This window comes from Ceratotherium simum, chromosome 3 (assembly GCF_057802395.1).
Source record: "Ceratotherium simum simum isolate JZ-2026a chromosome 3, ASM5780239v1, whole genome shotgun sequence".
NCBI classification, from domain to species: domain Eukaryota; kingdom Metazoa; phylum Chordata; class Mammalia; order Perissodactyla; family Rhinocerotidae; genus Ceratotherium; species Ceratotherium simum.
The window spans coordinates 51,885,283-51,911,664 of record NC_141902.1 but is presented as its reverse complement, the minus strand read 5'-3'; the positions used below and the strand labels follow the sequence as shown (position 1 = coordinate 51,911,664).

The following is a 26,382-nucleotide window of genomic DNA, read 5'->3' as shown; positions in this document are numbered from 1 at the left end:
GGAAGGATCAATATTCAGATTTTGTCAAACTATAACCAATTTCGAGAGAAATTCATGCATTCTAAAAATGCTTACAAAAGCTAACTCTTTCTACCCCCCCATCCCACCACCACCTCCACTTAAAATCATAATTGTTTATGTAAACATACAGTAAGTTAAACAGCCTATAATTTTTTCACTGGCTGAAAAGCACCTTGGGATAACTGCCAACTGTAATCACTTCCCCGTGTACCAAGCTCCTGATGGAGTAATAAATAAAAACATGTAATATGTTCAAATCTCAAAGAGCAAAAAATAATACGTTACTGAGATAAACATGCTTTCAAAAAGGGATAACAAAAATAAATTTAGTTGTTAGGCTTAAACATGGTTCTCAAAATTTAAGCCAGTCACTAAAGTCCTCCATCCCTACTGAGAAGGTCAGTACCAAAGCTCAAGACTCTATTCCAAGGTTAGGACTGCAGCCAAGTTTCACCTCTAAATTTGCTTCTCAGAGGTTGTTCTGTGTCTTCTAGCAGACAAGACCCTGAACTACAGTACACCTTTCTCGAAAGGTAAGGGAGAGCCACTCAAGAAATGTCACATTAATTATTTGTTGGGTACCACTATATTTCAGGCATACACTAAAAGATATGGATATGAAGATAAATAATAAAGCGAACAGCACTCAAGGAATTTACAGTTCAGCAAAAAAGACACAGGTACACACAGCTATTTATGATAAAAGGTGATAAAAAGTTTTACCACTCAGCAAGTTGCACAAATCATCAAGGAAGTACAAAACAGGCAGTGATTGCCTCTATCTGAAGTCCTAGATGTCACATGTGAGCTGATCCTTGATGGATAAGGAGAAAGTTGATGTCATAAAGGCAAAAAACTGTAAAAGTGAATGATAGTTCTAGAAATAGAGTCACTAGGATACGACTGGAGTGAAGAGTACTTAATAAAGTGGATGATGAAAAAGATGAAGCTGGAGCCACAAAATGAAGCTCCTTAATAAGCGCCACGCTAAGAAACCTAAACTTTACCCTATAGGTAGGACACAAAGGACAACGATGTGGAGAGACCTATGACAGCTACTTGTCATGAAAAAGCAAAATTTGTAATTGAAAACTTAAAAAAGCATTCAAACTAAAAATCATGTTTAAGTTAAATGAGTTTGAATTTTATTTTTCTTTTTCCACTTAAATCAAATGCACTGTGCTCCCACCGCTTAATCTGGAACTTAATGTCTAGACAACAGTCCATTTTTATAACTTTATAAGCTTACTAAGTACAAAGTCTGAGTCTTTAATAGTTCTTTTGAAGATAACATTGTCTTTTCCATCTTGGTATTTCCCACACTTTCAAGCATAGTGTTTAACATATAGAAGGCACTCAGTAAAATATGAAGAGACGGTGATGTATTAAAACTCTTACAGGAAAAACTATTAGAATTTGTGCTATGTCAAATAAATTTCATAAAAATGAATTGCCTGTCCACTGGTTTTCCACAGAAGATCAAGGCCACCTATGCCTCGCTGAAAGATTGGAACCTCAACTGCTACACTCCTAGAATACGGCAATCTAAGCTGCCCTTCTGCAGCTCTTTTGTATCTAAACAGTTGTTGAGATCAACTTGCAGCTTGGCCGTGTGCAATCACTCACAGTTAGCAGACAGCTGAGGGCATTCCACACGACAGTATTCCTTCCTCCAAGTTATCTGCTAAAGTAGTCATCCACCTTCAAGCACAGATTTATTAACCCAGGGCCTATCCTTGAAAAAGCTACCTAAAGCTTGGCTTCTTTGCACTATTAGTGTCAGATCACTGGAAAGTCAGATCACCTGAAAATTCAAGTGAGGTCAGGCCAAAGGGCTAGTCTGGCATGGAAGATATTCCCAGCCCCAAGGCTTCCTACTCAAATCTAGGGAGCTAGAGCCCTCAGCTGTCAGAAGGCTCATGTTTCTGGACTGAAAAATTTCCAGTACAACTCCTCATTTCTACCTTCCCAAGATTTGAGGAATGGTACAGGATTTCCCTTCCTTCTAAATCACATTATAGAAAATATAAACTATACACTCCAACAATATTCCCATGATCATCCTGAAGGTTATTAGTTCTTTCTTTCCGGTATCTAAAAAAAGCAGAGGAGAGAGGGGTTGGTCCCTTGTTCATATGCCACTTTTTGCTAACTCTTCTCTTTTGGCCCTCTCCCCACTTAACAAAGTGTTTATTATTTTCAAGATACATAAACCAAACCTATCAATTCCTCTATGCCACACAGGCAAACTATGAAATCTTATCAAGGTCTGCTTATCAGTTCTTTCTGTGTCAATAATCATGTAATAGAGAGAGATCTAAATTACCTCTCTCTCTTAGGTCTTAGGGAGGATAAGCAATTGCTACTATGCCCAGTGAAGCCAAAATTTCTTTTCTATGCCTGCAACAAATCCCTAAGAAAGCTATAGCACTACGTTTTCACAGAGTTTGGCCTGAAACTCACTGGGATTCAGCTGCTCCACGCCTATGCCCAGGGTGAAATAACAAGGCATTCCACCAAGAAACCAACCAGAAGTCAGTCACTTCAGCCCTAGCCAGTTCTGCCATAGGTGAGCTCCCTCTTAAAAAAAAAAAAACAAAGCTAGAATGGGATCAGAACAAGCCAGGAAAGGGAGAACATTCAAATATGCCTTCACCTCAAGACCCTATACATGAGACTAACATCAGGCCCACTGCATCCGGGACAGGATACAAAAGTGTTCTTCACTGGTACTCTAATTTCTGTTCACAATTTTAGCCCAGTAACTTACTGCAGTTTGAATCTCCTATTATCACATCAACTTTTTTCCCTTTCCCCTAATAACACAATAAATGTTGGGAATATTCTGAAGGTGAGGCTTCTAAGTATCTCACTTTTAACATTTCAGTTTCCTCATTTGTACAAGATGAACCAAGTCCATTTTTAGCTTTCAACAGCCAATGCATCCATTCTGTCTAGGCCCAGCCCAAACAACCTATACAGACAGACTAAGCATCTTAAAATTAAAGAGTTTTGTGGAACTGGACAAGGGGCAGCAGCCTACATTACTACTCTTGCATTCTGTCCTTTCTTGTATACAAAAGTCTCACACTCTCCAATTAAAAACCAACCAACCAACCAACCAACCTTCAACCAAATTCCTAAGAGCCTAGTCATAGAGGAAACGCTAAGAAAAGATGACTCCAGTTTCTCAAGTGCATAAGCATTCGTTCAGATTCTGTATTAAAAATGAAAATGTCATACACATTAGATGAGAGACTATTAACACAAGCTAAGAAGATTCAATGTTTTATAATTTCACACTATTTCTGACACTACTCTAGTCTGCCAGAATGTTCAAAGGCAAAAGTATGGTCGTTTTCCCTACCATACACTTAAAATGCTTTAAATAGAATTCTTTAAAATAAAATCTTAATAATCAGGGCTGGCCCCATGGCTTAGCGGTTAAGTGCGCGCGCTCTGCTACTGGCGGCCCAGGTGCGGATCCCGGGCACGCACAGACGCACCGCTTCTTGCGGCCTCCGACTCACCGCTGAGGCCGCGTCCCCCATGCAGCAACTAGAAGGATGTGCAACTATGACATACAACTATCCACTGGGGCTTTGGGGAAAAAAAAGGAGGAGGATTGGCAATAGATGTTAGCTCATAGCCAGTCTTCCTCAGCAAAAAGAGGAGGATTAGCACGGATGTTAGCTCAGGGCTGATCTTCCTCACAAAAAAATAAAATAAAATAAAATAAAATCTTAATAATCAGATGAACACAAAGTCCTGGGTTTTTCTGAACCTAAATTGATCATGTTAATTAAATCTTTTCTACTGTGTGCTTTATTGACCCTTAGAACCATTATCTTTCAAGGCAATCCATTATGACACTAATCAGATATATTATACACTGTTATGCTAGCACGAGTATACATGCTGAAAAAGCTGTATCTTTACAACTTGCTGGGTAATTTAGGAGTCATTTTTACTTTTTCCAAATTTCCATAGTCTGGTTTCTTATGACACTAAATGATCTACATATTTTCTCATTAGAAATATCAGGACCATTTGGATCTTGAATTAAAATATTATTTCATGTATTATATACAGTTTGATGGCCATTCTAACCTCTTTAATTTTGCTCCTTCACAAATTAATGTGTTCTAGATACCTTACGTGTGTATTTGCATTGAGCAGGAATTCTTTATGGTTGACTTAAGTACAATTGTGATTTGTGGTAATGTGTAAATGATTTAAATAAGAACATTTAATGACATTAAATAAATCTCATAACTAACATTTTTTAACAAGAAAGGTAGAAAGTCAAGTTGCCTTTGACAATTTCTATTCATTTGTGATATACAATAGTATTCAGTATTCATTTCAAAAACCTAAAACACTACATATAAGAATAAGTTAACTGAATATAATAAGTTAAAATATTTAATATTAAGACAAGAGAAATTCTAACACTCTTACAGAAAAGCATAAGCTAACTACAAAGAATTACAGAATTCTTCTTTAAACACCATAGAACTTAACAGATTGTCCTGTTTACAATATTAATCATCATCAATATTGTACATGCTTCCAACTGTCTCATAAAAGAAATATATTTTTTAAATATCAGATGTCCCATTCCCCTCCTAAGATAGGATCTTAGTACCCTCACAATAGCTGACATCTTAGCCCTTCTAGCTTTCCCCAGCTGACCCCACACACTGAAGCACAGCTACAAATGCCCAGAGAAAGACCCACTGGGGAAAATTGTACTCTGCTCAGCTTTGCATGCATCAGTGGGCTTCACAGTAGATAAATATATCCTACAGCCAGATTAACTGACACATTGAAGCAAAAAGGGAAATTTGAGATTTAGCCACTTCATTTTAAACCTCTTTTTAAGTAAGGGGTGGTTTGTTTTCACTTCAGCTTTCACATATACATAAAATTTGCCCCCAAGGACTCATCAACATTCATAATACTAATCATTTAAAAAATATTTCTAAAAACTTTAAATTTTTAATGCACTATGGTTTATTATGATTTAAAAAGATCCACAATTATAGCCTTTATTTTTTCACAAATGACACCAAATTTTTGACAACACAGAAGCAAATATATTTTTATTTATTATTGCCTCTTTGTACACATATTTAAAAGCAGGACTTTTTTAAAAGCTCAGCAAAAATTTGACAAATTGGGTGAATCTTTAAAAATCTAAGAAGTTATGAATTAGCCTTCTTGTTTTTCTCAGCTGCATTTCTAAGAACTCTCTCCTGTTCTCCCCCAATTACCTCAAGAGACTCCAAGCCAGAACTTCCTATAAGGAGTTGTTTGCCTAAAATACCTAACCCCAGGGATGACTAGAATAGCCTCACCTAGATTCTCAAACTCTTCCTATAGAGCCAGCTTCCCACGACTAATGAAAAACTGAAAAAAATCTGAAAGCTGCAGAAGAGTTTCCTTAGTAGAATTAGCATTTTTAGGGGAAAGGAGGGAATTTTTCACATCCAATTGAGATTATAAATGGTAGTCAACCTAATCCTCAAATCTCATTTCTCACTCAAGTAGAAGTGAGTATAGGTCCAGACAAAATTTGTTGCTGCACCTTTCTACTTTGCCTCTGGGGGGAAGAAAGGTGACAGGGATCAGCCCTAAGTGAATTTTATCACTAAAGAATTAACTCTGGGACCTTTCAATATTTTTCTCTGACATGCTTACTATCTTTCCCTAACCCTAGGCACCAAGTGTTTATATGCTGCCCTCTTGCTAATATTTTCCCATGTAAATATCCAATTCTGAAATACAGATTAACTTGCTTCTAGGTGTTCTCAAGTTTTTGATGTCCTCAGGAACACCTATAAGGCTTTTGGCCATCGATGTATCCCACTCCTTATTGCCCAAAGGTACACAAAGTGAAGGACAAATATTGACAAAAAGATTCTTCTTTTCACTTGCTAATATCACCTATTAGAGTTGTACAGTTTCCTAAAAATAAAAGTTCAAGAGACATTCTTGCCTTGAAATACAAGGATTTTCAGGGATTTAATAGGCCACAGGGTGACTATTTTGGTCTAGATTTCCATTAGAAATGTTTCTAGAAAAACAACCTCTACACACCCCGACTCTTCTCTTCTCTCCTGTAATTTTTAATTCCCTTCAATTAATTTATTTATATATTCAGTTATCTATTTGTATACGTACTTTTTAAACTTTTCTTTTGAGATAACTGTAGATATACATGCAGTTGTAAGAAATAATGGAGAGATTCTGTGTACCCTTTACATAATTTCCCCCATCTTGCAATTTCATAACCAGAATATTGACATTGATACAATCCACTGATCTTATTCAGATTTCCCAGTTTTTTTCATTTGTGTGCACGTGCATGTGTGTGTTTAGTTCTACACAATTTTATCGCATGTGTAGGTTCTTACATCCACCACCACAATCATGATACAGAACAGTACCATCAGCACAAGGATCCCTTCGTGCTGCCCTTTTATAATCACATCTGTCTCCTTAATCCCTAGTTACTAATAATCTGTTCTTGATTCTTTTATTTATTTGTTTGTTTATTTATTTATTTTGTTTATTGCAGTAACATTGGTTTATAACATTGTATAAATTTCAGGTGTACATCATTATACTTCTATTTCTGCATAGATTACATCATGTTCACCACCCAAATACTAATTACAATCCATCACCACACACATGTGCCAAATTATCCCTTTCGCCCTCCTCTCTCCCCCCTTCCCCTGTGGTACCATCAATCCAATCTCTGTCTCTATGCGTTTGTTTATTGTTGTTATTATCTACTACTTAAGGAAATCATACGGTATTCGACCTGCTCCCTCTGACTTATTTCACTTTGCATAATACCCTCACTGTCCATCCATGTTGTCACAAATGGCTGGATTTCATCGTTTCTTATGGCTGAGTAGTATTCCATTGTGTATATATACCACATCTTCTTTATCCATTCGTCCCTTGATGGGCACTTAGGTTGCTTCCAAGTCTTGGCAATTGTGAATAACGCTATAATGAACACAGGGGTGCATGTATCTTTACGCACTGGTGTTTTCAAGTTCTTTGGATAAATACCCAGCAGTGGAATAGCTGGATCTGTTCTTGATTCTATAATTTTGCCATTTCTAGAGTAGTATACAGATGGAATCATACAGTATGTAATCTCTCATCAGTGGCTTTTTTCCACTCAGCCTAATTCACTCAAGATCCATCTAAATTGTTGCATTGATTAAGAGTTCATTCCTTTTTATTGCTGAACAGCGTTCCTACTACAGTTTGTTTAACCATGTACCAAGTGAAGGATATTTGGATTGTTTCCAGTTTTTGGCTATTACAAATAAAGGTGCTATGAACATTCATATACAAGTTTTGGTGGGAACATAAGTTTTCATTTGTCTAAGATAAATATTCTTCAGTGCAATTGATGAGTTGTATGATAATTGCATGTTAGTTTTATAACAAACTGCCAAAATGTTTTCTAGAATGGCTGTACCATTTTATATTCCCAATGTAAATTTTCAATTACTTCCTTAGGTTAAATTCCTTACTGGCGGAGCTAAGTAGAGATACAGTGTATTTTTTTTAATGGGTATATAAATTCATCTTCATAAATGTGTTTGAGGCATCGTTTTCCTTCCAGGTGTATCATGGTAAATTGGAAAGTTAAAAGCACATTGGAGAGGCGGGCCTGGTGGCGCAGTGGTTAAGTTCGCACACTCTGCTTTGGCGCCCCAGGGTTCGCCGGTTGGGATCCTGGGGGTGGACCTAAGAACCACTCATCAAGCCATGCTGAGACGGCGTCCCACATAGAGCAACTAGAAGGATGTACAACCATAACATACAACTATCTAATGGGGCTTTAGGGAGAAAAAAGGAGGAAGACTGGCAACAGACGGTAGCTCAGGGCCAATCTTCTTCTTCTTCTTCTTCAAAAAAAGCACATTGGATAAAGAAAACAGTTGAGAAGTTCAGATGAGCTGCAATGTCCTAAAACTGTTCAGTGCAGCAAGTTGGCCAAAGGAATCAGGGAGAGATTAAAAGAAAGATACAAACAGATACAGAGGATACACACAACAACATAAAAATTATGAATGTATATTTACATATATCCCTCCAGTATCTCTAGGGAAAAAGTAAATTACAAGCAGCCACCTGCTACTATGCCAGTACCTGAAGATATGTTTTCCAGTAACTTTGTAAAACACCTAAAGATATTGCTTACAATTTTCTTAAAAGACACTTAATTGAAACCTTACTGTAAAATGAAATAAAACCATGCCTACACTTAACACACTTCTATCTTGTCTAAAGATAAAAATGTGTAGAGTAAAAATGCTCTGCACTTAATGTTGTCACTAAATGACAACATAAGCTAATTTCCTTGAAACCCATTAGCCGATATGAAAGGAAAATAAAGAGCGGATGAGAATTCTTTGGTGTGAGCATATTTCATTTTATGTAAACCTGAGCAAAAATTATCATGGGGCCGGCCCTGCGGCATAGCGGCTAAGTTCGCGTGCTCCGCTTCGGCGGCCCAGGGTTCACAGGTTCGGATCCCGGGCACAGACCTAGGCACCGCTTATCAAACCATACTGTGGTGGCGTCCCATATAAAGTAGAGGAAGATGGGCATGGATGTTAGCCCAGGGCCAGTCTTCCTCAACAAAAAGCGGAGGATTGGCAACAGATGTTAGCTTGGGGCTAATCTATCTCCCTCTCTCTCTCTCTCTCTCACACACACACACAAACACACATTATCATAACAAATATAGCAAGCACTACATTTTCCCTCAAATTTTTCAGATAGAAGAGAGCCTTAAATTGAAGATGAATAGCATATCAAATCAGAAAATTTCTCCAAACACAAACCATTAAGCACTATACCTGAAATTTTTCAAATATATATTCTATGAACTGCAACAAAAATCCATAATTCACATTTATCTTATAAAAACTGTTCAGATACAAGTCTAGGAAATGTTCTAATATTTTTATTGCATACACCCTTTGGGGAGATGCCCAAGTTGGGAGTAAGACTCTCACTAAAGCAACAGTATACTTTTCTGATGATAGTGCCATTCTCACACTAACATCTCATCACAGATTCTCTCTGTAGACTCTTCTCCACAGCAGTTCTCTGAAGGTTTCTCTCTCAAGAGTTGCCACACTGCCACATCTCTACCGAGTTCCCTAATTTTCACCTTTTCCTCTCCTAACGTGGTAGTTCAAATCACTACAGCTACAATTTATATTACTATTTTGAGAAGTAGGTTTTTTTTTTAAATTTCAGATTATAGAAAACTAAGGGAATAACAGGATTTCAGATGAAGGAAATCTGACATTTGTCTAAAAAGCCAACTATCCATATCGTATTTGAAGATAAAAACAACAAGAAAACAACTCATCTAATAAGTAACTTAGCATTCTACAGAGGCAATGAAGCCCCACAAATTTTAGAAATACTTCACCACCACCACCACAAATCACCATATCTCGATATTAAAAAAAAAAAACAAAAACAGAAACATAAAATAATCCTGGTATATTCCACAGAATTTCACACATATGATTTATGTGAAAAATCACATAATCACATAATCACCTCTTCAACAAATTGATAGGGTTGCTACTGTTTAAAGTATTTTTGTTATATTACCTAGAACAAGATGGGCAAACTACAGCCTGCAGAGCAAATCCAGGCCACCAACTGTTATAAAATTATAGCCCATGAGCTAAGAACAGTTCTTTACGTTTTTAAATGGTTATATGAATACCTGTATAGTAACACTGATTTTGCCACCTGGGCTGTAAACCCTAAACTATTTACTATTTGGCTTTTTGCAAAAAAAGTTTGCTGACTCCTGATCTCAGGGACCCGTGTAGAAAAGTATGTAATACAAATTAATAAAATTTATAAATGTAAATAAACTAATTGATTTAATTTGCTGTTAAGTGGACTTGTACTCTACTCCCATTTAATTGTGACTCCCTAGAAATTTCATACAACCTGAGGAGTCTGACAATCCTCCAGAGGTATTCTCCAAGTGAAAAACAAGTATGAATGTAAGACTGACTGTTACATACTTCACCACACCACACTATGCATATGGCAACAGCCAAAGATCATTCAAGAGAAAGAAATTATGTAAAAACTCACATATATATGTAAATACAAATATATGTGCTATGCATATATGTAATATATATATATTACATATGTGTAAAAACTCATATATGAGCCCTAAAATACAGGTAGAATGGCAAGTTCTACTATTCATAAAAACCTAAAATCCCCAATAACAACAACAAAAGAAAACCAACCTGGAAGTCACAGAAATGTGAGCTATGAAAAGCAAAGGCTGAATTTTGTAAGAAAAAAAGAGATAAATTGAGATGTGAAGGAGATTACAAAAATGGTGGATTGACATTCAAAACAACAACAAGCAACAGTCTTTTATGAGGAGCTTCGCTTAAAATGTGAAGCTTATTGGGGCCGGCTCCGTGGCTTAGCGGTTAAGTGCGCGCGCTCTGATGCTGGCGGCCCGGGTTGGGATCCCGGGCACGCCCCAAGGCACCACTTCTCCGTCCAACGCGAGGCCGAGTCCCACATACAGCAACTAGAAGGATGTGAACCTATGACATACAACTATCTACTGGGGCTTTGGGGGAAAAAAAATGAATAAATAAAATCTTTAAAAAAAAAAAAAAAAAAAATGTGAAGCTTATTAAATAACAGCAACGTAGTACACACGTATACAACTGAAGGATCAGAATGCCATGAATACCTTCAAGCAATAACATTTCTACAATTTAAACAAAAACAACTCACGATATGCTTTCAAATTCTTAAAAAATTCACTTTTATTTGGTGGCTAATTAAAACTTGCATAAACATTGTGACAACTAACCAAGCTAGTACTGGGGAACTCTTCACTTTGAAAGAGGTTCCAGAGCTTCTAGGGTGTGAGGAGTATCAGGTGCATCTCCCCCTACTTCCAGTTTTTATGACAATCATATATTTCTCAACACTCTCAATAGAGAACCAGACAGATGACCTCTAAGATTCATTCAAGTTCAAACATTCTATGATAATTTTAGTATTTAAGCATTTATTTTTAATAAAACACTCAGAAAACATATAGTAAATGATAAAAGTATCATTATAACCATAAGCAGTGAATCTGAAATGATACCACATAGAAGGCATGATCTGATAACATTGCTCTAGGACTTTTCCTAACAAAAACAGTGCCCCAAATTCTCAACTGTGTGCCATGGTGTGGTTCTGAGATTATACATAGCTAGGAAAACCATAAAGTTTATAAAAGTTCTCAAAAAAATCATAATCATTCTTTTGTACTTTAGTAACCAAGCAGCCACAGCCCCTCTCATCCACCCCACTACAGGCAGAACTCAGAATATCCTGAGAGTTCACGTTCACTTGGCTAGAGTTAGACACAAACAATGGGAAGACTCAAGGAAGAACTATTTATTAGATCTATGCCACTGATCTACTATAAAACTGTGAAGATCAGTAAAGATTACTGTTGATCACAGAGCATATATACACAAGTGAGGATGAGCAAATGGACTGAGCGAACCATTAAAAAAATATTTAAAAAATATACATAAAGGTGGTCTTCCTTATATGAGTCCCTAGAGTTACCAGTTTGCAAGGTTGCAGAGTTAAGCTAATGTGTGACTTCATGACAAATGACCAGATAACTTAAAAAAAAATCCCAGAGAAATATCCCTTGCAGATAGTGTGGCTATCTCAGGCCAGAGTCAATGACGTTGCTGGTCAATCTTTTGCTAAATATTCCTTCATACAAAACAAATATAAAAGAAATCCAATGAAATTTGAATATCATGCAAGAGACTCAAAATTTCATGAAGTCCTTGAAAATGATGTAAAAGAACCATTTAATCAAACATAAAAGCCACTGACAGATTAGGACCTAACTGAGTTACAGTCAGTTAATAACTAAAGAGAAAATCAACAAGGTTCAAGTGTGAAGTAAAAGATATTTCTATATTACCATACAATTTTATGAAGAAAAAAAATACACCAGGGCCCGGCCCCATGGCAAAGTGGTTAAAGTTCCATGTGCTCCACTTAGGCGGCCTGGGTTCACAGGTTTGGATCCCAGGCACGGACCTACTCCACTCACCAGCCATGCTGTGGAGTCCCACATAGAAAAAAATGGAGGAGGACTGGCATGGATGTTAGCAACAGATGTCAGCTCAGGGCAAATCTTACTTAGCAAAACAAAAAAACAAAAAAACAAAAAAACCACCAAAAACTCAACAATTGATTCATTGTTTGTTCTCTTAAGACCTAGTGGATAACATAAATTATTGTTTGTTCTGTTAATATTACTTTCTAATTTTAGCTCTAATTTTCAAAATAAAGCCCCAAACATTTTTTCCCTCTATCTTCTGAAATCTTGGCAACTTTTAAAAGTACTTCTAAGTAACTCTTTTAAATAATTCACCTCAGGACTAATTATTCTTAAATAAAAGTGACCTGAGTCTGTACAGGAGTACCCTTCAAACTCTGGAATCTCTCTCAAAGTGAGGCCCTAGGACTAGTTTGGTCTCTCCTAGACGGGATAGAAAAGAAGCTACTAGCTCATCTCTGGCTCATAGGAATGGTTTCAGAAAGAATGGCTATCAAAAGTCATTTTAACCATGGAGGGAGGCTGCTTCTCAGGTTGTGGAGGCAGGGCAGGGGCATAGAAAGTGATGATGTTGCCAGAAACAGAGTACTATAAATAAAATGCATATTTGCACTGAAAGAAAACAATCCAAACCAATAAGGTATCCTGTAATATGGTAGCCAGAAAGGACAATTTACAACAATTTTAAAAGACCGGAGTGAAGGATCTAGAAGTAGAGAGAAAGAGACAAGAACACTGCACCCTTACCCTCTCGCACTTCTCAAATCCCCTCTTGGCCCAATTTGCCTCTCCAGTTTTAGCTCATTCTCTCAACAAACACTTTTAAGAGGAAAGTGGGGGACTGGATGACATTGTTTGAATCCCTGGACCCATCATGCCTAAAACCAATCTACTCCTAGCTGTCTGGGATATGTGAGTCAATAAATACCACTTTTTATTGAACACGGCTTAAGTTAATTTCTGTCACTTGTAAGAGAAAGAGTCCTGACTAATACACTGGATTAAATACTACTCCACAATAAAATTTCTCCTGATCACTTCTGGCTGTGCCTTATCTTAATCTCTTCTGAATTTCTGTAACAATTTCTATGTATTGCTCACATTCTACCATCTATAATAATTATTGAAATTACTTCCCCTACCATACTAAAGTAGTGAAGTCTGTAAAGATAGGTCAAATCTTATTCACTTTTATATTCTGCCATACAGTATTTTCACACAGTTAAGGGTAGAATAAAGGGATGAATGGGTACATGAAGAAGGAGGAATATATTCAGACTGGTTAACGATGGTCTAAGCAGTAGCAGGAGGAAGAAAAGACGGAAGAGCTGTAATGTAGAAAAAGGAGCAAATGGAAAATGGTTGAATGTGAGAGGTAAAAAAGAAAAAAAGCAGTGTAGAAAGGGGCTGTGAGCTAAATTAGAATCAAGAGGGGTGGGTCTATGTTTCCTAATTAACTACTCATTTGATTTTTCTTGGCTTTGGTTTCTTCAATGGCAACTATGTCTCATTCATTCAAGTTTCTTCCAGTGTCAACAGTTTGTATTTGTAAGCAGACAGATCAGAGAATGCAGATCAATGAGTATATAACTCGTATCCTTTCTTGAGATTGGGGGTTAATAAAACATTGGACAAATTATGAAGGCCTCATTCTTATGAAATACTATCAAACCAGACACTAAGCCATACTGTTTCCTCTAAGCACAATTATAATAATTTTCATTATCTCTTCTAGTGAAGGAATTTCATATTCATCAAAATTAGAGATCTTTTGAGGGCAGAGTTCTACTGTGCTTTGATATTCTGAAAATGGTGATTCTACAGTTTTTGTAATTCTCAGAGACTTCTGAATTAACCATAAATTATAGTGCAGGCAGGATCAAGTATAGAAATGAGTTTTCTTTGAAATTTGGTCATTTGAAATACTGAATATATAGAAAAAAAGTGCATTTGAGTTTAAATTCCCAGACAAGCCCACAGAAACCTATTTAATCCAAAATGAACTGAAAATAAAATATAGTAGCTGCTATCAGAGGGGCCCTTTTAACTCTGAGGTAGAGAAGAAGGGGAGGGCTGAGCAAACAGACTTCAACATCAATGGAAGGACAGCTGGTTTGTTTATAAGTCAAATACTTATAAACAGAGGTTTAACAATAATGTACTTGAACAACTGCACCTAACCTCTTAAATTGGCTAAGATGCCTAAAATGAGTTATAAAAATATACACAGCAATAATATTAACATTGTGCTGTTTCACATTTCAGAGAACTTTCATGCATTATCTTTTATTTTTCCCTTAAAACAACCTATAAGCATTTCCCAGTACGTGCTCCATGGAAAACTAGTTCCCCAGAGGCTAATGATGCTTTCTACAAAACAGCTTCTGTGTGTCATCTGAATCTGGGATGTGATGGGCTGAAAAAAGATAAATAAGGTTTTTTCCCCCTCCTTTTTTCCAAAGTCTTTAAATCACAAAGTACAACTTGAATCTCTAAGAGAGGGCACATGATATACAATGCTTTCCAAAATTACGTCACTATGGAACCTCTTTTTCATGGTCATCTCTTAAGACCAGGGTCTCTATAATTATAATTTAGGAAAATGCTGAACTAATAATAACCTGGGAGCGGGCCAGCCCTGTGGCTTAGCGGTTAAGTGTGTGCTCTCCGCTACTGGGGGCCCGGGTTCGGATCCCGGGCGCGCACCGACGCACCACTTCTCCGGCCATGCTGAGGCCGTGTCCCACATACAGCAACTAGAAGGATGTGCAACTATGACATACAACTATCTACTGGGGCTTTGGGGAAAAAAACGGAGGAGGATTGGCAATAGATGTTAGCTCAGAGCCGGTCTTCCTCAGCAAAAAAGGAGGAGGATTAACACGGATGTTAGCTCAGGGCTGATCTCCCTCACAAAAAAAAAAAAAAAAAAACCTGGGAGCATCATATAGAGAGAGTAAGTACCTTACATACCTAATGTGCCTAATAGAAAGAACACATGACTAGGAGTCAGGAGACATGGGTTCTACATTCAGTTTTGTCATTTACTGGTTTTGTGATTTTAGGAAAAAACAATTTTCCTGTCCCTTAGTTTTATCATTTGCCAAATAGCAATTATAATTCTAGTTGCAGCCTTTTTCAGGGTTGAATACAGGATATTAGATACATGAGATTATAGAATAATAAAATTCTAGTGCTGCAGAAGACCTTTGAGACTACCCAGCAGTACCCTATCAGAAAGGTAAAGGTTATTTTTAGGATCTAGATTTAAAATCCAGATCTCTAACTCTCAGCCCTGCTTTTTCTCCTATACCACCACATGTTGCTTTCACTCTTTAAGACAAAAAATATTAACAAAATATCTCTGGAGGCAAAATAGGTCTCAGAAAGGAACACAACTGAAGGTCTCAGCAAAAAGGAAAATTGAAGGTAATATCTTGTCTTATGTTTCCCGTTGACAACACATGCACACACAGCCTAAAATACGTAAAGCTCTGATAAACATGGAGGGGTGGAAATTAAGAATAGTTCATTTCACAATCACTGGGAAATCAAAGGAAGGCAATTCTATGAAATAACTCTTTTTATGTCTAATTAATAAAGTGGTCCTACCATCACCAAAAATACATCTAATCAACAAGAGGTAAAGGAAAGCAAATATTACTGAAATTACCGAGGGGACCAGGGGTGGAAAAATGGATTAAAGCTGGAAGAGGCAAGAAACAGATAAGACTATTTGGCAATACTACTGCAATTCACTGCTATTGTCAAAGCTTTGCAGACTTACTATAATAGAGTATACAGAACTGTTTGATGCTAATTACTTAGTGATGTGCTAAAAGAATGTACTTATTGCACTTGAAACATAAAAAAAAGCCCCGTTTTCCATATTGACAAGTCAACTGGATAATTCTGGAATTCATTAAAAAGAAACACTAACTGAGCCAACATAATAGCTTAACTTCCTGTGTAAAACACTTCAAAATATCTAAATGAATATAGAAATGCATGTTTCTATGGCAAATTGTTCATTATTGAATCATTATCAACCCGTTAGACAAAATTTCTCATTTTTGCAACGTGCAAAATCATTAAAGTGTTCGAGAGCTCCATCATGAAAGATAGTCGCACTTATATAATCAACTATTTGTTCAGGCAAATGTGCTTATGGCTGCACATAATACGCAAAATAATAACATTCCCTAGACATACGATTCCCCCTCCCCGCCTTAATGGTGTTTTTACATGTTGATAGCAATGATGAAATATGTTACTGCTTTCCTATTAGCTTTAACTGTTTCTGAGCATACATCATTCACAGCACCACTCTGAAGTGTTACCTGTTAACGCTGATTAGGTATCAACAGCTCCAAATGCTTCTAACACTGCCATGCACATTTCAGTTGTGCTTTAACAACGTAGGATTTTAGCCTGAAACTCCCTTAAATTACCAAATGGCTAGAAAAGTGAATCTATCCACTGTTAACTCTCCTAAATGCCATAAACCCACATATTTGGGAATCTAACAGTTCAATTACTTCAACTAACATCAGGTGGGATTGCCTGTTGCTGCATGGAACTACTCTACAATTTAAGAGACATTCATTTCCAAAAGCAAGCTACTGTCATGGATGTTGCTTAGACTAAACTGTTAGATACCTCATTTGATCATTTTTACTAAAAATAAAAGGAAGTGTAATAAATCAGATACTGCCAATGACCTGGGAAATCCTTTTGAACATATCTGCCTAATCTTTTCAGGGTTATTTGCCCCTTCCTTATAGGTTAATTAACATTTTTAAGATTAGGTATTTAAAACTTACAATGAAAATACCTAGCTGCACCTGTACAATGTAGTTCAGATGAATGCAGATTTTTTTCATTTGAACTGTGAAAGGATCAATCTGTTTATAAATCTGAGGTTTTTTTTACTTCAAGACTTATTTTAGATGCTGAGTTTATGTACACGGTATGGATGACTATTAAAAGTATTCTAATAATTATCTGTAAACTGAAGAAACCAATAAGCACAGATGCTCATGACTGCTCCAAATAAGAAATGTTACCCCAAACTGAATTACAGAAATATTTTTAGTCAACAGCTGCTCAGAGCAAGTGACTGACATGCATACTTCTTAGAAATCATTTAATTCCCACACTTACCCCTACAATTTTAAAAGTCACCTTGGTATAAAGCTGAGCTAATGATGCATTCTACTGGGCTTAAGAGTCATCTCTGTGAGCTAAGAATAAAGGTAAGAACATAAATACAAAAAAAGGGCAATTTCTGATTTTTCACAATTCAGAGTTATAGCCTCAATTAAGAAAGCTTAGTTCGATCTGAAATTACAAAAACATTGACTATAGCTTGCTCTACTCCATCTACCATAAATTAAATGCTATTTGGGGAAAAGTTATACTAGAAAAAGAAACTATTTGGAGTGTCACATCTATTTTACTCTGACGGTAAACTCAATAGAAAATTAAAAAGATAAATCAGATAAGTTTTCACTAGCCAAATACAAGGATAATTATTTTGTTCTAAATTTACTGAAATTCATTCTGGTTTTTACCTGGAATGATAATTATTTAATACTAGCATTTTCATTTGCATTTATGTTGAAACAAATTGTCATTTTAAACACAAGTTTTACTGCTGATTAGATTTTTTAATCTTGTCTCATACTCTATGATTTTGGCTTTAAACTGGTAACTGCTGTAGGCAAAATCCACACTAGAATATCAGACTCTGTCTCCTCAACACTTTATAGAGGATAAGGGAAATAAACAAAGACTGTGCAAAGCAAAACCATTTATAAGAAATTGCAGACCACCAGGATTTTGGATTTGGGTAATCTACTTAGATTAGCATGATGTGTCTTAAAAGGACAATTCTAAGATCACAATATAGGTCACATCCTTAAGAAACAGACTAAGTAATGAAATCAATGTCAATTACACAAACTTCCATATTTACATGACGCCACTGACAACCAGTAAGACAAATTAAATAAAGCTTCTGTAATGTGCTCAGCCCTAGCATAAGCAAGAAGGAAAAATAGTGTCATAAAGTACAGATTTTTTTGACTCAGTTCTGCAAAAAGGTAAAATTATCACTAAAAAAAATGGAGTGGCATTCAAACTGGAGGAAAAAAAAAAACAAACTTGGGCTTATCATTTCACATTGAACAGCTATAAACTTTCATATGAGACAGAGAGTAGGGAGGGAGGGGTGTTTTGCAGGGAGTAGGCCGAGATATAAAGAATGGCTAATCTTAAAGGTTTTGTCAAAATAAAATAATCAGGTTTAGGTGGTAGTAATACCCTTCAAGTACAACTGTACTACTGCAGAACAAAACTTTAAAAATCACCAATGTGAACCCAAGTACTTAAAACAAATGCTGTAATATCTAAATGTACTATTAAGTTTTAATTAAATAGTGCCAAAAGAAATATTGTCCAACATGAGTAAAATCTGCCTAAAATCACTGCTCTGTCATATTTTTAATTACCACATACATACAACTGTTAAGACAAACAGTAAATTACAAACGTCTCTGAACAGAGACATTTCTCTGTCCAGAAAGCAGAAAACATACAATCCTTGATGTCACAAAGACACTGCCAAAACCGATAGTTAAAACATTGCTGCTTCCTTTTTTGATATCAATGACAATAATGCTCTAAGAAAAGGACCCACATTTCTGAACGTTCTGAATTCAGCTCCTCAAACCGAGCTGAACAAGGAAAGCCTGGATGCCCCTAGAAATTCAGGAACTTTCTTCTAGATACTTATGTGTCCTTCCTGGACAAGGGGATAAAATATGTCTCTGACCAAAGAGGCTTTGTAAAGACTACTGGCAGAGAATTACCAACTTACCCATCAGATTTGAGTTCATGAAAGGTGTTGGGGACAAGCCTTCATGGGCCCCTAATCGACTGTCATTCAAGTGATCACTGTAATGAGGGCTGTCTGTGAAACCCTAGGGGAAAAAAAAAGACCAGAGTATTAAAGAGATTATTTGGCAGTCCTGCTAATTGAGCTTAATGACACTCATCTAATTAATATACAGACTTACAAATGGGCATTCCTAACCAAGTTCCTTGTTTGTTACTTGAAAAACTAAACAGAAGTGCTCCTTTTATTTCTTCTAAAGTTTTAAAGTTAAAAAAAGTTTCTTTATTGATCTTAACGAGAATTAGCCCTATGATCTCTTTACATCCAAAAGTAAAGTTCTATAGATCATTTTTTTAAAAAAAGATGAATTAATAAAATATATTTCTGAGTTGTAATAAATTAGGAAAATGTTTATCTCTACCCTCCTTTTTCTACCTCCATAGCCTACCAATAAACAGTTAGGCAATTACAAGTTTTACTTAAAATACTAAAAATAATCCACAATCAATATATTAGAAATAAATCCCTTCCTAAAGGGCAAACAAATATTTAGCAAAAAAGATCTGTTTATACTCCTTTTAATACTAGTGTAACAAGATATACTCCTATAGAAACTGAGCCATGTAAAAAGGAAAACACATTAAAAATAGCTGACAAATTCTTAGAGTCTGAAAAATGAAATTGCAAACATCATGAAAACAATAAAGCTAATGTTATTAGTTCACAATAGCTGTTATTAAATTTCTCCTTATAACTCAAAATATGTTTTTTAAAAGCTAAGGAGGGGGCCGGCCCTGTGGCTTGGTGGTTAAGTGCGCGCGCTGCAATGCTGGCGGCCCGGGTTCGGATCCCGGGTGCGCATTGAGGCACCACTTCTCCGTCCATCCTGAGGCCGAGTCCCACATGCCGCAACTAGAAGGATGTGCAGCTATGACATACAACTATCTGCTGGGGCTTTGGGGGGAAAAAATAAAATAAATAAAATCTTTAAAAGCTATGGAGGAAAAAATGATACCAAAATTTACAAATAAAATAAGTGTTACAAAAGCTCTGTAGATTAAAAACTGTTCCGGTTCTTAGACTCTTACACATACCAAATACAGCATCATCTCCAAAATCATACTGTTTCTAAACAAGGCTTTGAACCCCAGTTAATTAAAACTGCAGATGATACCTACCTGTCTGCCAACTTAAAACAATTTTAGTAAAGATCAGAAAAACTTACAAGAAGCCCAAACAAGAAAGAAAACTGTCCTGGCTCATAGAAACCAGAAACCACCCAGAATCCCCTGGGACTATAAAATCATCAATCACTGAACATTTATCATTACCCAGACTGCAGGCTAACATTCAAGAAGACATTAATGGGGCTGAACCAGGCCTCACTACCTTTGCAGGCATGCTGTCAGTTCAACCAAAGGGCTCGGAATTGAGAGCTAAATAACTGTCAAATCACTACAATTGCTTATGGATGCATGTTACAACTCCTTCTGCTGTTCTGTTTTAAAACAAATCTTCTGGGAGTGCTAACTTGCAAATGAATCTTTGTTTCATTTTTATCTACTTTAGAATCACTGATACACATGTGATAGACATTCAAGAAGAATCTCAGTGACATTTACAACTTGGTTATGACCACAAGGGTGTCCTCTGGTAACCACAAGCATAGTCCCGTCTGTCATAGCCACATGTATCAGAAGCTATATACAAAATAGAATGGCTCCTAGCCAAGGTCACTCCTTGGAGTTTACTTTTGTTGCTTAAAACTTAACAGTCTTGAAGTGCTAAGTGATATACTGCTCTCACATAGGTCTGGCTGTTTCTCTCTGCCACTCCCTCCCACTGCCATTCTTAGGCATAAAGTCAAAACAAGGCACTGAAACCTACAAAACACTCACTGAAATATTGCTTATCAGTATTAAGCAACAATATTACTCTAGAAAAATGCCAACAGAAATGTGTTTGTAGGTCAGCCACATTGTTCACACTTCTCTTGAATGTTAAAAGATAATAAAAGATTAATTTTGTATGCTCTCAGTTCCTCTTCATTCTTGAAGCACAAGAAAAAGAACTTTTTTCCCTCATGACTACAAAAATAAAAACAAGGAATTTTTAAAAGCTATAGTGCAAGTATACAAATAAATCTAAGTTTTAGGGTATCATCAAATAATTGTATACATATAGCATAGTAACTTCATAGATTACACATAGTACAATTGAGCATAGAGGATATCTATCTCTAAGCCCCCAATATGAGCTCGGAGAACACAACAATTATTTTACTATCAACCATACAAAAATAATAGTAAGTATGGTCCCTACCCATGTGCACCCACATATTGCAGGGTTACTACAAGATTATTTCCCAGTCTACTCATAAAATCTGGGATTGTCATATTGGACCACAGAGAAGGAGTCTATAAACTTTTTTCATCTTGTGGAAGCAAGATTTGAATGTGGACCTTCAATATCTGTCTCTTTATTCATAAATTGCATTCATATACTATTAACCAACATATCAAATTTCAGTAAGGCATAATTTCACTCATGTAAGATAAAAATTAAATAGAAATTTGAATATTTTTCCCACTCCTCAAAAGTTCATCTTAGTGCATACAATTTTCTTGAAAAGTCACAATCCAAGAGGCAAGAAAGGGATAGTTCTTCATCCACAGATGGAAACTGATGCTGGAAGAAGGCACAAAGAAACCAGACTTATAAATGTTTGTCATAGTTTTAGATCTAATATATACCAAAACCTCACTTAAAATATTGGGCCTGGCTCTTGTTTGAGATTATTCTTGTCATTGCTTCCACATAGGAGTTGTGATACATACCCAGAATATATAACTTTTGGTGAACCAAGATGAATAGTTACAAAATAATTACAAACATTTAAATAAGATCACCACAGGTCACATGTTTAAGATCAGTTCTAGAAAAGTACACAGATATCTATCAGTCAGCAGGTTAATGTATCAACTAGCTAGATGATACCTAGAAGAGTGCTTTGCAAACTTCAATGTTCATATCAATTGACTAGAGATCTTGTTAAAACGCAGATTAAGAAGCATAAGGTCTTGAGTGGGGCCTGAGATTCTGCATTTCTAACATACAGGTGATGCTGATGCTACTGGTCTACAAACCACAGTTCTAATAGCACGAATCAGGACAATCTGGAAATAAAGATCTCTTTCAGATATAAAGAGGAAAAACTCAAGTCTAGAAAGGTGATAGCCAGGTACTTCCCCCCATCAGAACCACATTGAAACACCAAAAGTTTCCAGGGAAGTATAAATTAGTGAGAAATCCCACAATTAACAAAAATCTAAAGCAATTAAGGTAACAAAATATTTTTACATATGTAGGTATGTATTCATCCATGCAGTTTTAAGTAGAAGATACATGTCAAATAGAGCCTTAATGAAAGAAATGGGTTAGCTGACCCGCAATTTCAACTGCAGACTCCCTAAGTACCACACAGTCAGGCAATGAGCCTGGATGCCCATAAGCAGAAAAGGCAAAAGGCAAGAATACCATAACATAATGCAGTACAGGGCTGACAGAAGAGTAGGGAAAGAAGCAGAATAATGCAGTGACCAGCCAGAATACCAAAGGGCTGGAGAAAACAAGCGGAAGGTGACTGGCCTGAGGGAGGGGTTGGAGTGAAAAGAAAGGAACAAAAACCAAGCAAGCAATTGTTAAGATGGAGCCCAAGCAGATCAATCAATGGTACGAATAAATGAATGCTATTGTAATTTTGGAATATAAAGGAAGCAATCCAGTGAGATCATTAAATACAGAACTATCATGGTACACATTTTAAACTGACAGAGCATTACTATGCTAATAAAAGAGGGTCAAAGCTCACCCCCTGGGGCTCCTAATTAAGATCCTGAATTCTATAAAATGGTTTACCATGAAAATAACCATTAATAAAAATAAGAATTTTATACATGAGATGATAAACACTACATTATGAAGGACAGAGCAATACTATCAGAATCATCTATCACAGAGGTTTTTTAGCCACTAACAACAAAAATGCTACAAACAACAAAAATATTTCCAAATATATCCTAAAAAATTACTCTTCCTGTCTTATGATAAAAATGGAAAGCACTCAAAAGATTAATAACTGAAAAAAATCAGTTGATACATAGACTACAAAAACTGTTCAGTTCTATACTTAAAATCTGTCTAAACAACAATTTAATTTGCAAACCTTAAATAGTCCCATCTATGAATGCGTGACTCTTCATAAAAGCTTTGATATTATGAAACGTGCTCTATAAAATGTATTTTGTGTTTTTCTCTATGCTTATTTCATGGTCCAGAATTTAGAAACATTAATCCCTGCTGCAATAAAACAACAGACCCAATGTAATCAATCAAAGCTGCTACCATTTTTAAACTAATTTAAACTGCACATAATCAAATCTTTTGTTCTATCAAAAACAAAACAAAAGCACCTAGTATTATTTACAAAATAGTACTATCCGCTGGTTTGTCTCCTCAAAAATACAAGAACTTTTTCCTTTGCTTAGTTTTTTAAATAGCTCATTTTAAAAACTGACTTCACCCAACCAATAAATAAGATGTAATCACCAGAGAACCTTCCCAAGTTGAGAACAGATTCATGGTTTTTCTAAACTATGTTGTTATTTGTGTGAAAACCAACGTTTAATTCTATTTTAAAATATTCTTTCCAATAGTTAAAAAGGGAAGGGGAAAAAAAAACCTCTTTCAATAAAGATTTACTTTCTCAGAAAAGCTTTCCCTGACCCTAACAAGACCAAACTGGGTGAACTCATTCTGAGCTCCCACAGCAGTGAGCATTTCCATCATATCACTGTTCACACTTATTGAAATTACCTATTTAATTATCCATTTAAATTAAACCAGAAGTATCTGTTATAATTGCACAGTACATTGTAGTGGATAAATGTGGAATTTTTGGAGCCAGACTGGCAGATTGGAATTCCATCCTTGCCGCATACTAGCTGTGGGCTTGAGGCCAAGTAATCTTTCTTGCCTCAGTTTCCTTATCTGTAAAATAGGGATAATAATACTATCTTCACCTCACAGGTTGTTGTAAGGATTAAATGAGTCAACTCATGTAGCAACAGGAAAAGTGCTTGGCACATAGTAGCACACAATAAATGCTAGCCATTATTATTATCATCACAATTAGAGATTGTCATGCCTTACAAATTCTGAGAAGGCAGGGACCATATCTGTTTTTTTCACTATTACATCCTCAGGATAATAGCTAGCAATTACATGGCAGGTGCTCAATAAATGACAGATGGATAGGAGGTTTCAGCTGTCAGATCTTTAAAATGCTGCAGGGCTTTAGAAATTATAAAGGTTCAATCAGTTTTTCTATAGAACACCCAATAACTAGCAGAAAAAAGGCTGATAAGGTTACTAGTTTATCTAACTGGATTGAACAAGTAACCACAGAATTCAAAGAGCCACAAGATTTCATACCAAGTATTGAAATCTTATACCTTCTATGTGGTCAAAGCCAGTAGAAGGAGCCAAAAGCCATAAGCCACCAGAAATCTCTGGACAAGACCTGGATATAAATGAGTGGTCACAACTCAGAGACGTAAAATGGAAATAAAAGTAAACAGAAATAACAAAGTTTAAAAGAGGACAAAAGTGTCCTTATTATATTTATTTATATACCTCTATGATAAATTACCAAAATTAATGTCTAGATAAGTAAGGTTATACTTTTTAAACAAATCCTTGAATGTGATTGCCTCTCAGTTAAATATACCTATGAAAAGACAAGTGGGTTGATCACAATAGTCCGTTACCTGAAAGCAGGGACTGCGTCTATATCACTCGTCTATCACTAGTGACAAGCACACTAACGGGTACACAGTATGTGACTAAGAAAATCTATTAATTTAATGAATGAATGAAAAATGAACAACATTCACTGTTAATGAATCAGGTATATATCTGAGAAAGCTACTTAATATTCAATGTTAAGGTTCTGCTACCCTTTAACAGATCAGGTGCTAATATATAATGAATTTTCTTATAATTTTATTTATTTATTTTTTTCCCCCAAAGCCCCAGTAGATAGTTGTATGTCATAGCTGCACATCCTTCTAGTTGCTGTATGTGGGACACGGCCTCAGCATGGCGGGAGAAGTGGTGCGTCGGTGCGCACCCAGGATCCGAACCCAGGCCGCCAGCAGTAGAGCGCGCGCACTTAACGGCTAAGCCACGGGGCTGGCCCTATAATGAATTTTCTTGACAGAGAAATGGATTTTGTCATCCAGATTCATAAATTTCTAAAGGGCACAAACGTTTTATTCCTCTTTATGATCCCGAAAGAGACCAGCACAGAACTTTGCATGTAATTAAGAGCTTAAGTTTTTCTTGACAAGATGAATAATCTCTCCAGGTAACTTTTCATTTATGAACGCTAAGTAGTTTTGTAGAATTACTGTAACTCCAGGCTGAAGAGCAAGTCTTGAATAGCCATGGGTGGGAGGAGAGGGAGAATCGAAATCTTTTAGAGGTGGAAAGCATCCTCAGAAAATATGATGGATACAAGAAATACTGCTTAGCACAATGGCATGAAATAACTTTTGGACATGAGATCCCAGAGGATCACCTAAAAAAGTTCACACAGGTTCAGTTCTAAGTTTGTCCGCTCATGTTCACAAATTTATCCAAGTAACTGCTAATGCCATCTGTTAGAAGCAATCAGAGTTGATGTTCTCTTGCTTCAGCCTGTAGCTTTGTTGTGTTTTAAAGTTTACAAGTAGAAAGGTTTCTGTATTTTATCTGTTTAAAGTTCATTCTCCATGTGGAGAAGTCAAAACATCTCCAGGCATCACAGGAAAAAGTATATTGAAATAGGAAAAGCAAAAAATACATTACTGAATCCAGGTGTTACACAGAATAGAATTTTAAAGCCCTCAGACACCATATCGCTCACACTCATTTTACCTACCATACAGATAAAAAGACACTAGTTTTCTGAAACTCTGTGTCAGTCCTACTCTAAGTACAGCCTGTGAAATGATGCTGGACCAAGGATGTTTTGTTACCAGTCAACAACAACAGGTAAACATAGAGAAGAAGCTTTCAGAAATGGTTTAAAGTCATTTGGCAGAGAAATTTTGTGTTTCCTGTATACAATAATAAAAAACTGAAGCTTGTATTTTACAAAACTATCTTAAAAAATTGTACTATAAAATACAGGGCAACATATATAAAATTTTTGAGGAAAACTGTTAGT

The 26,382-nt window shown here is 36.1% G+C and overlaps 1 protein-coding gene across 14 annotated transcripts in view; it reads right to left on the bottom strand.

Moving 5' to 3' along the window:
* TCF12 (transcription factor 12) overlaps nt 1–26,382 on the bottom strand; it is a 373,333-nt gene that overhangs the window by 170,373 nt on the left and 176,578 nt on the right. For all 14 annotated transcript variants that reach the window (XM_087427661.1, XM_087427651.1, XM_087427653.1 and 11 more), the window contains one exon: nt 19,095–19,197. In XM_087427661.1, the coding sequence (XP_087283787.1) occupies nt 19,095–19,197 (103 nt within the window). The remainder of the gene's footprint in view (nt 1–19,094; nt 19,198–26,382) is intronic.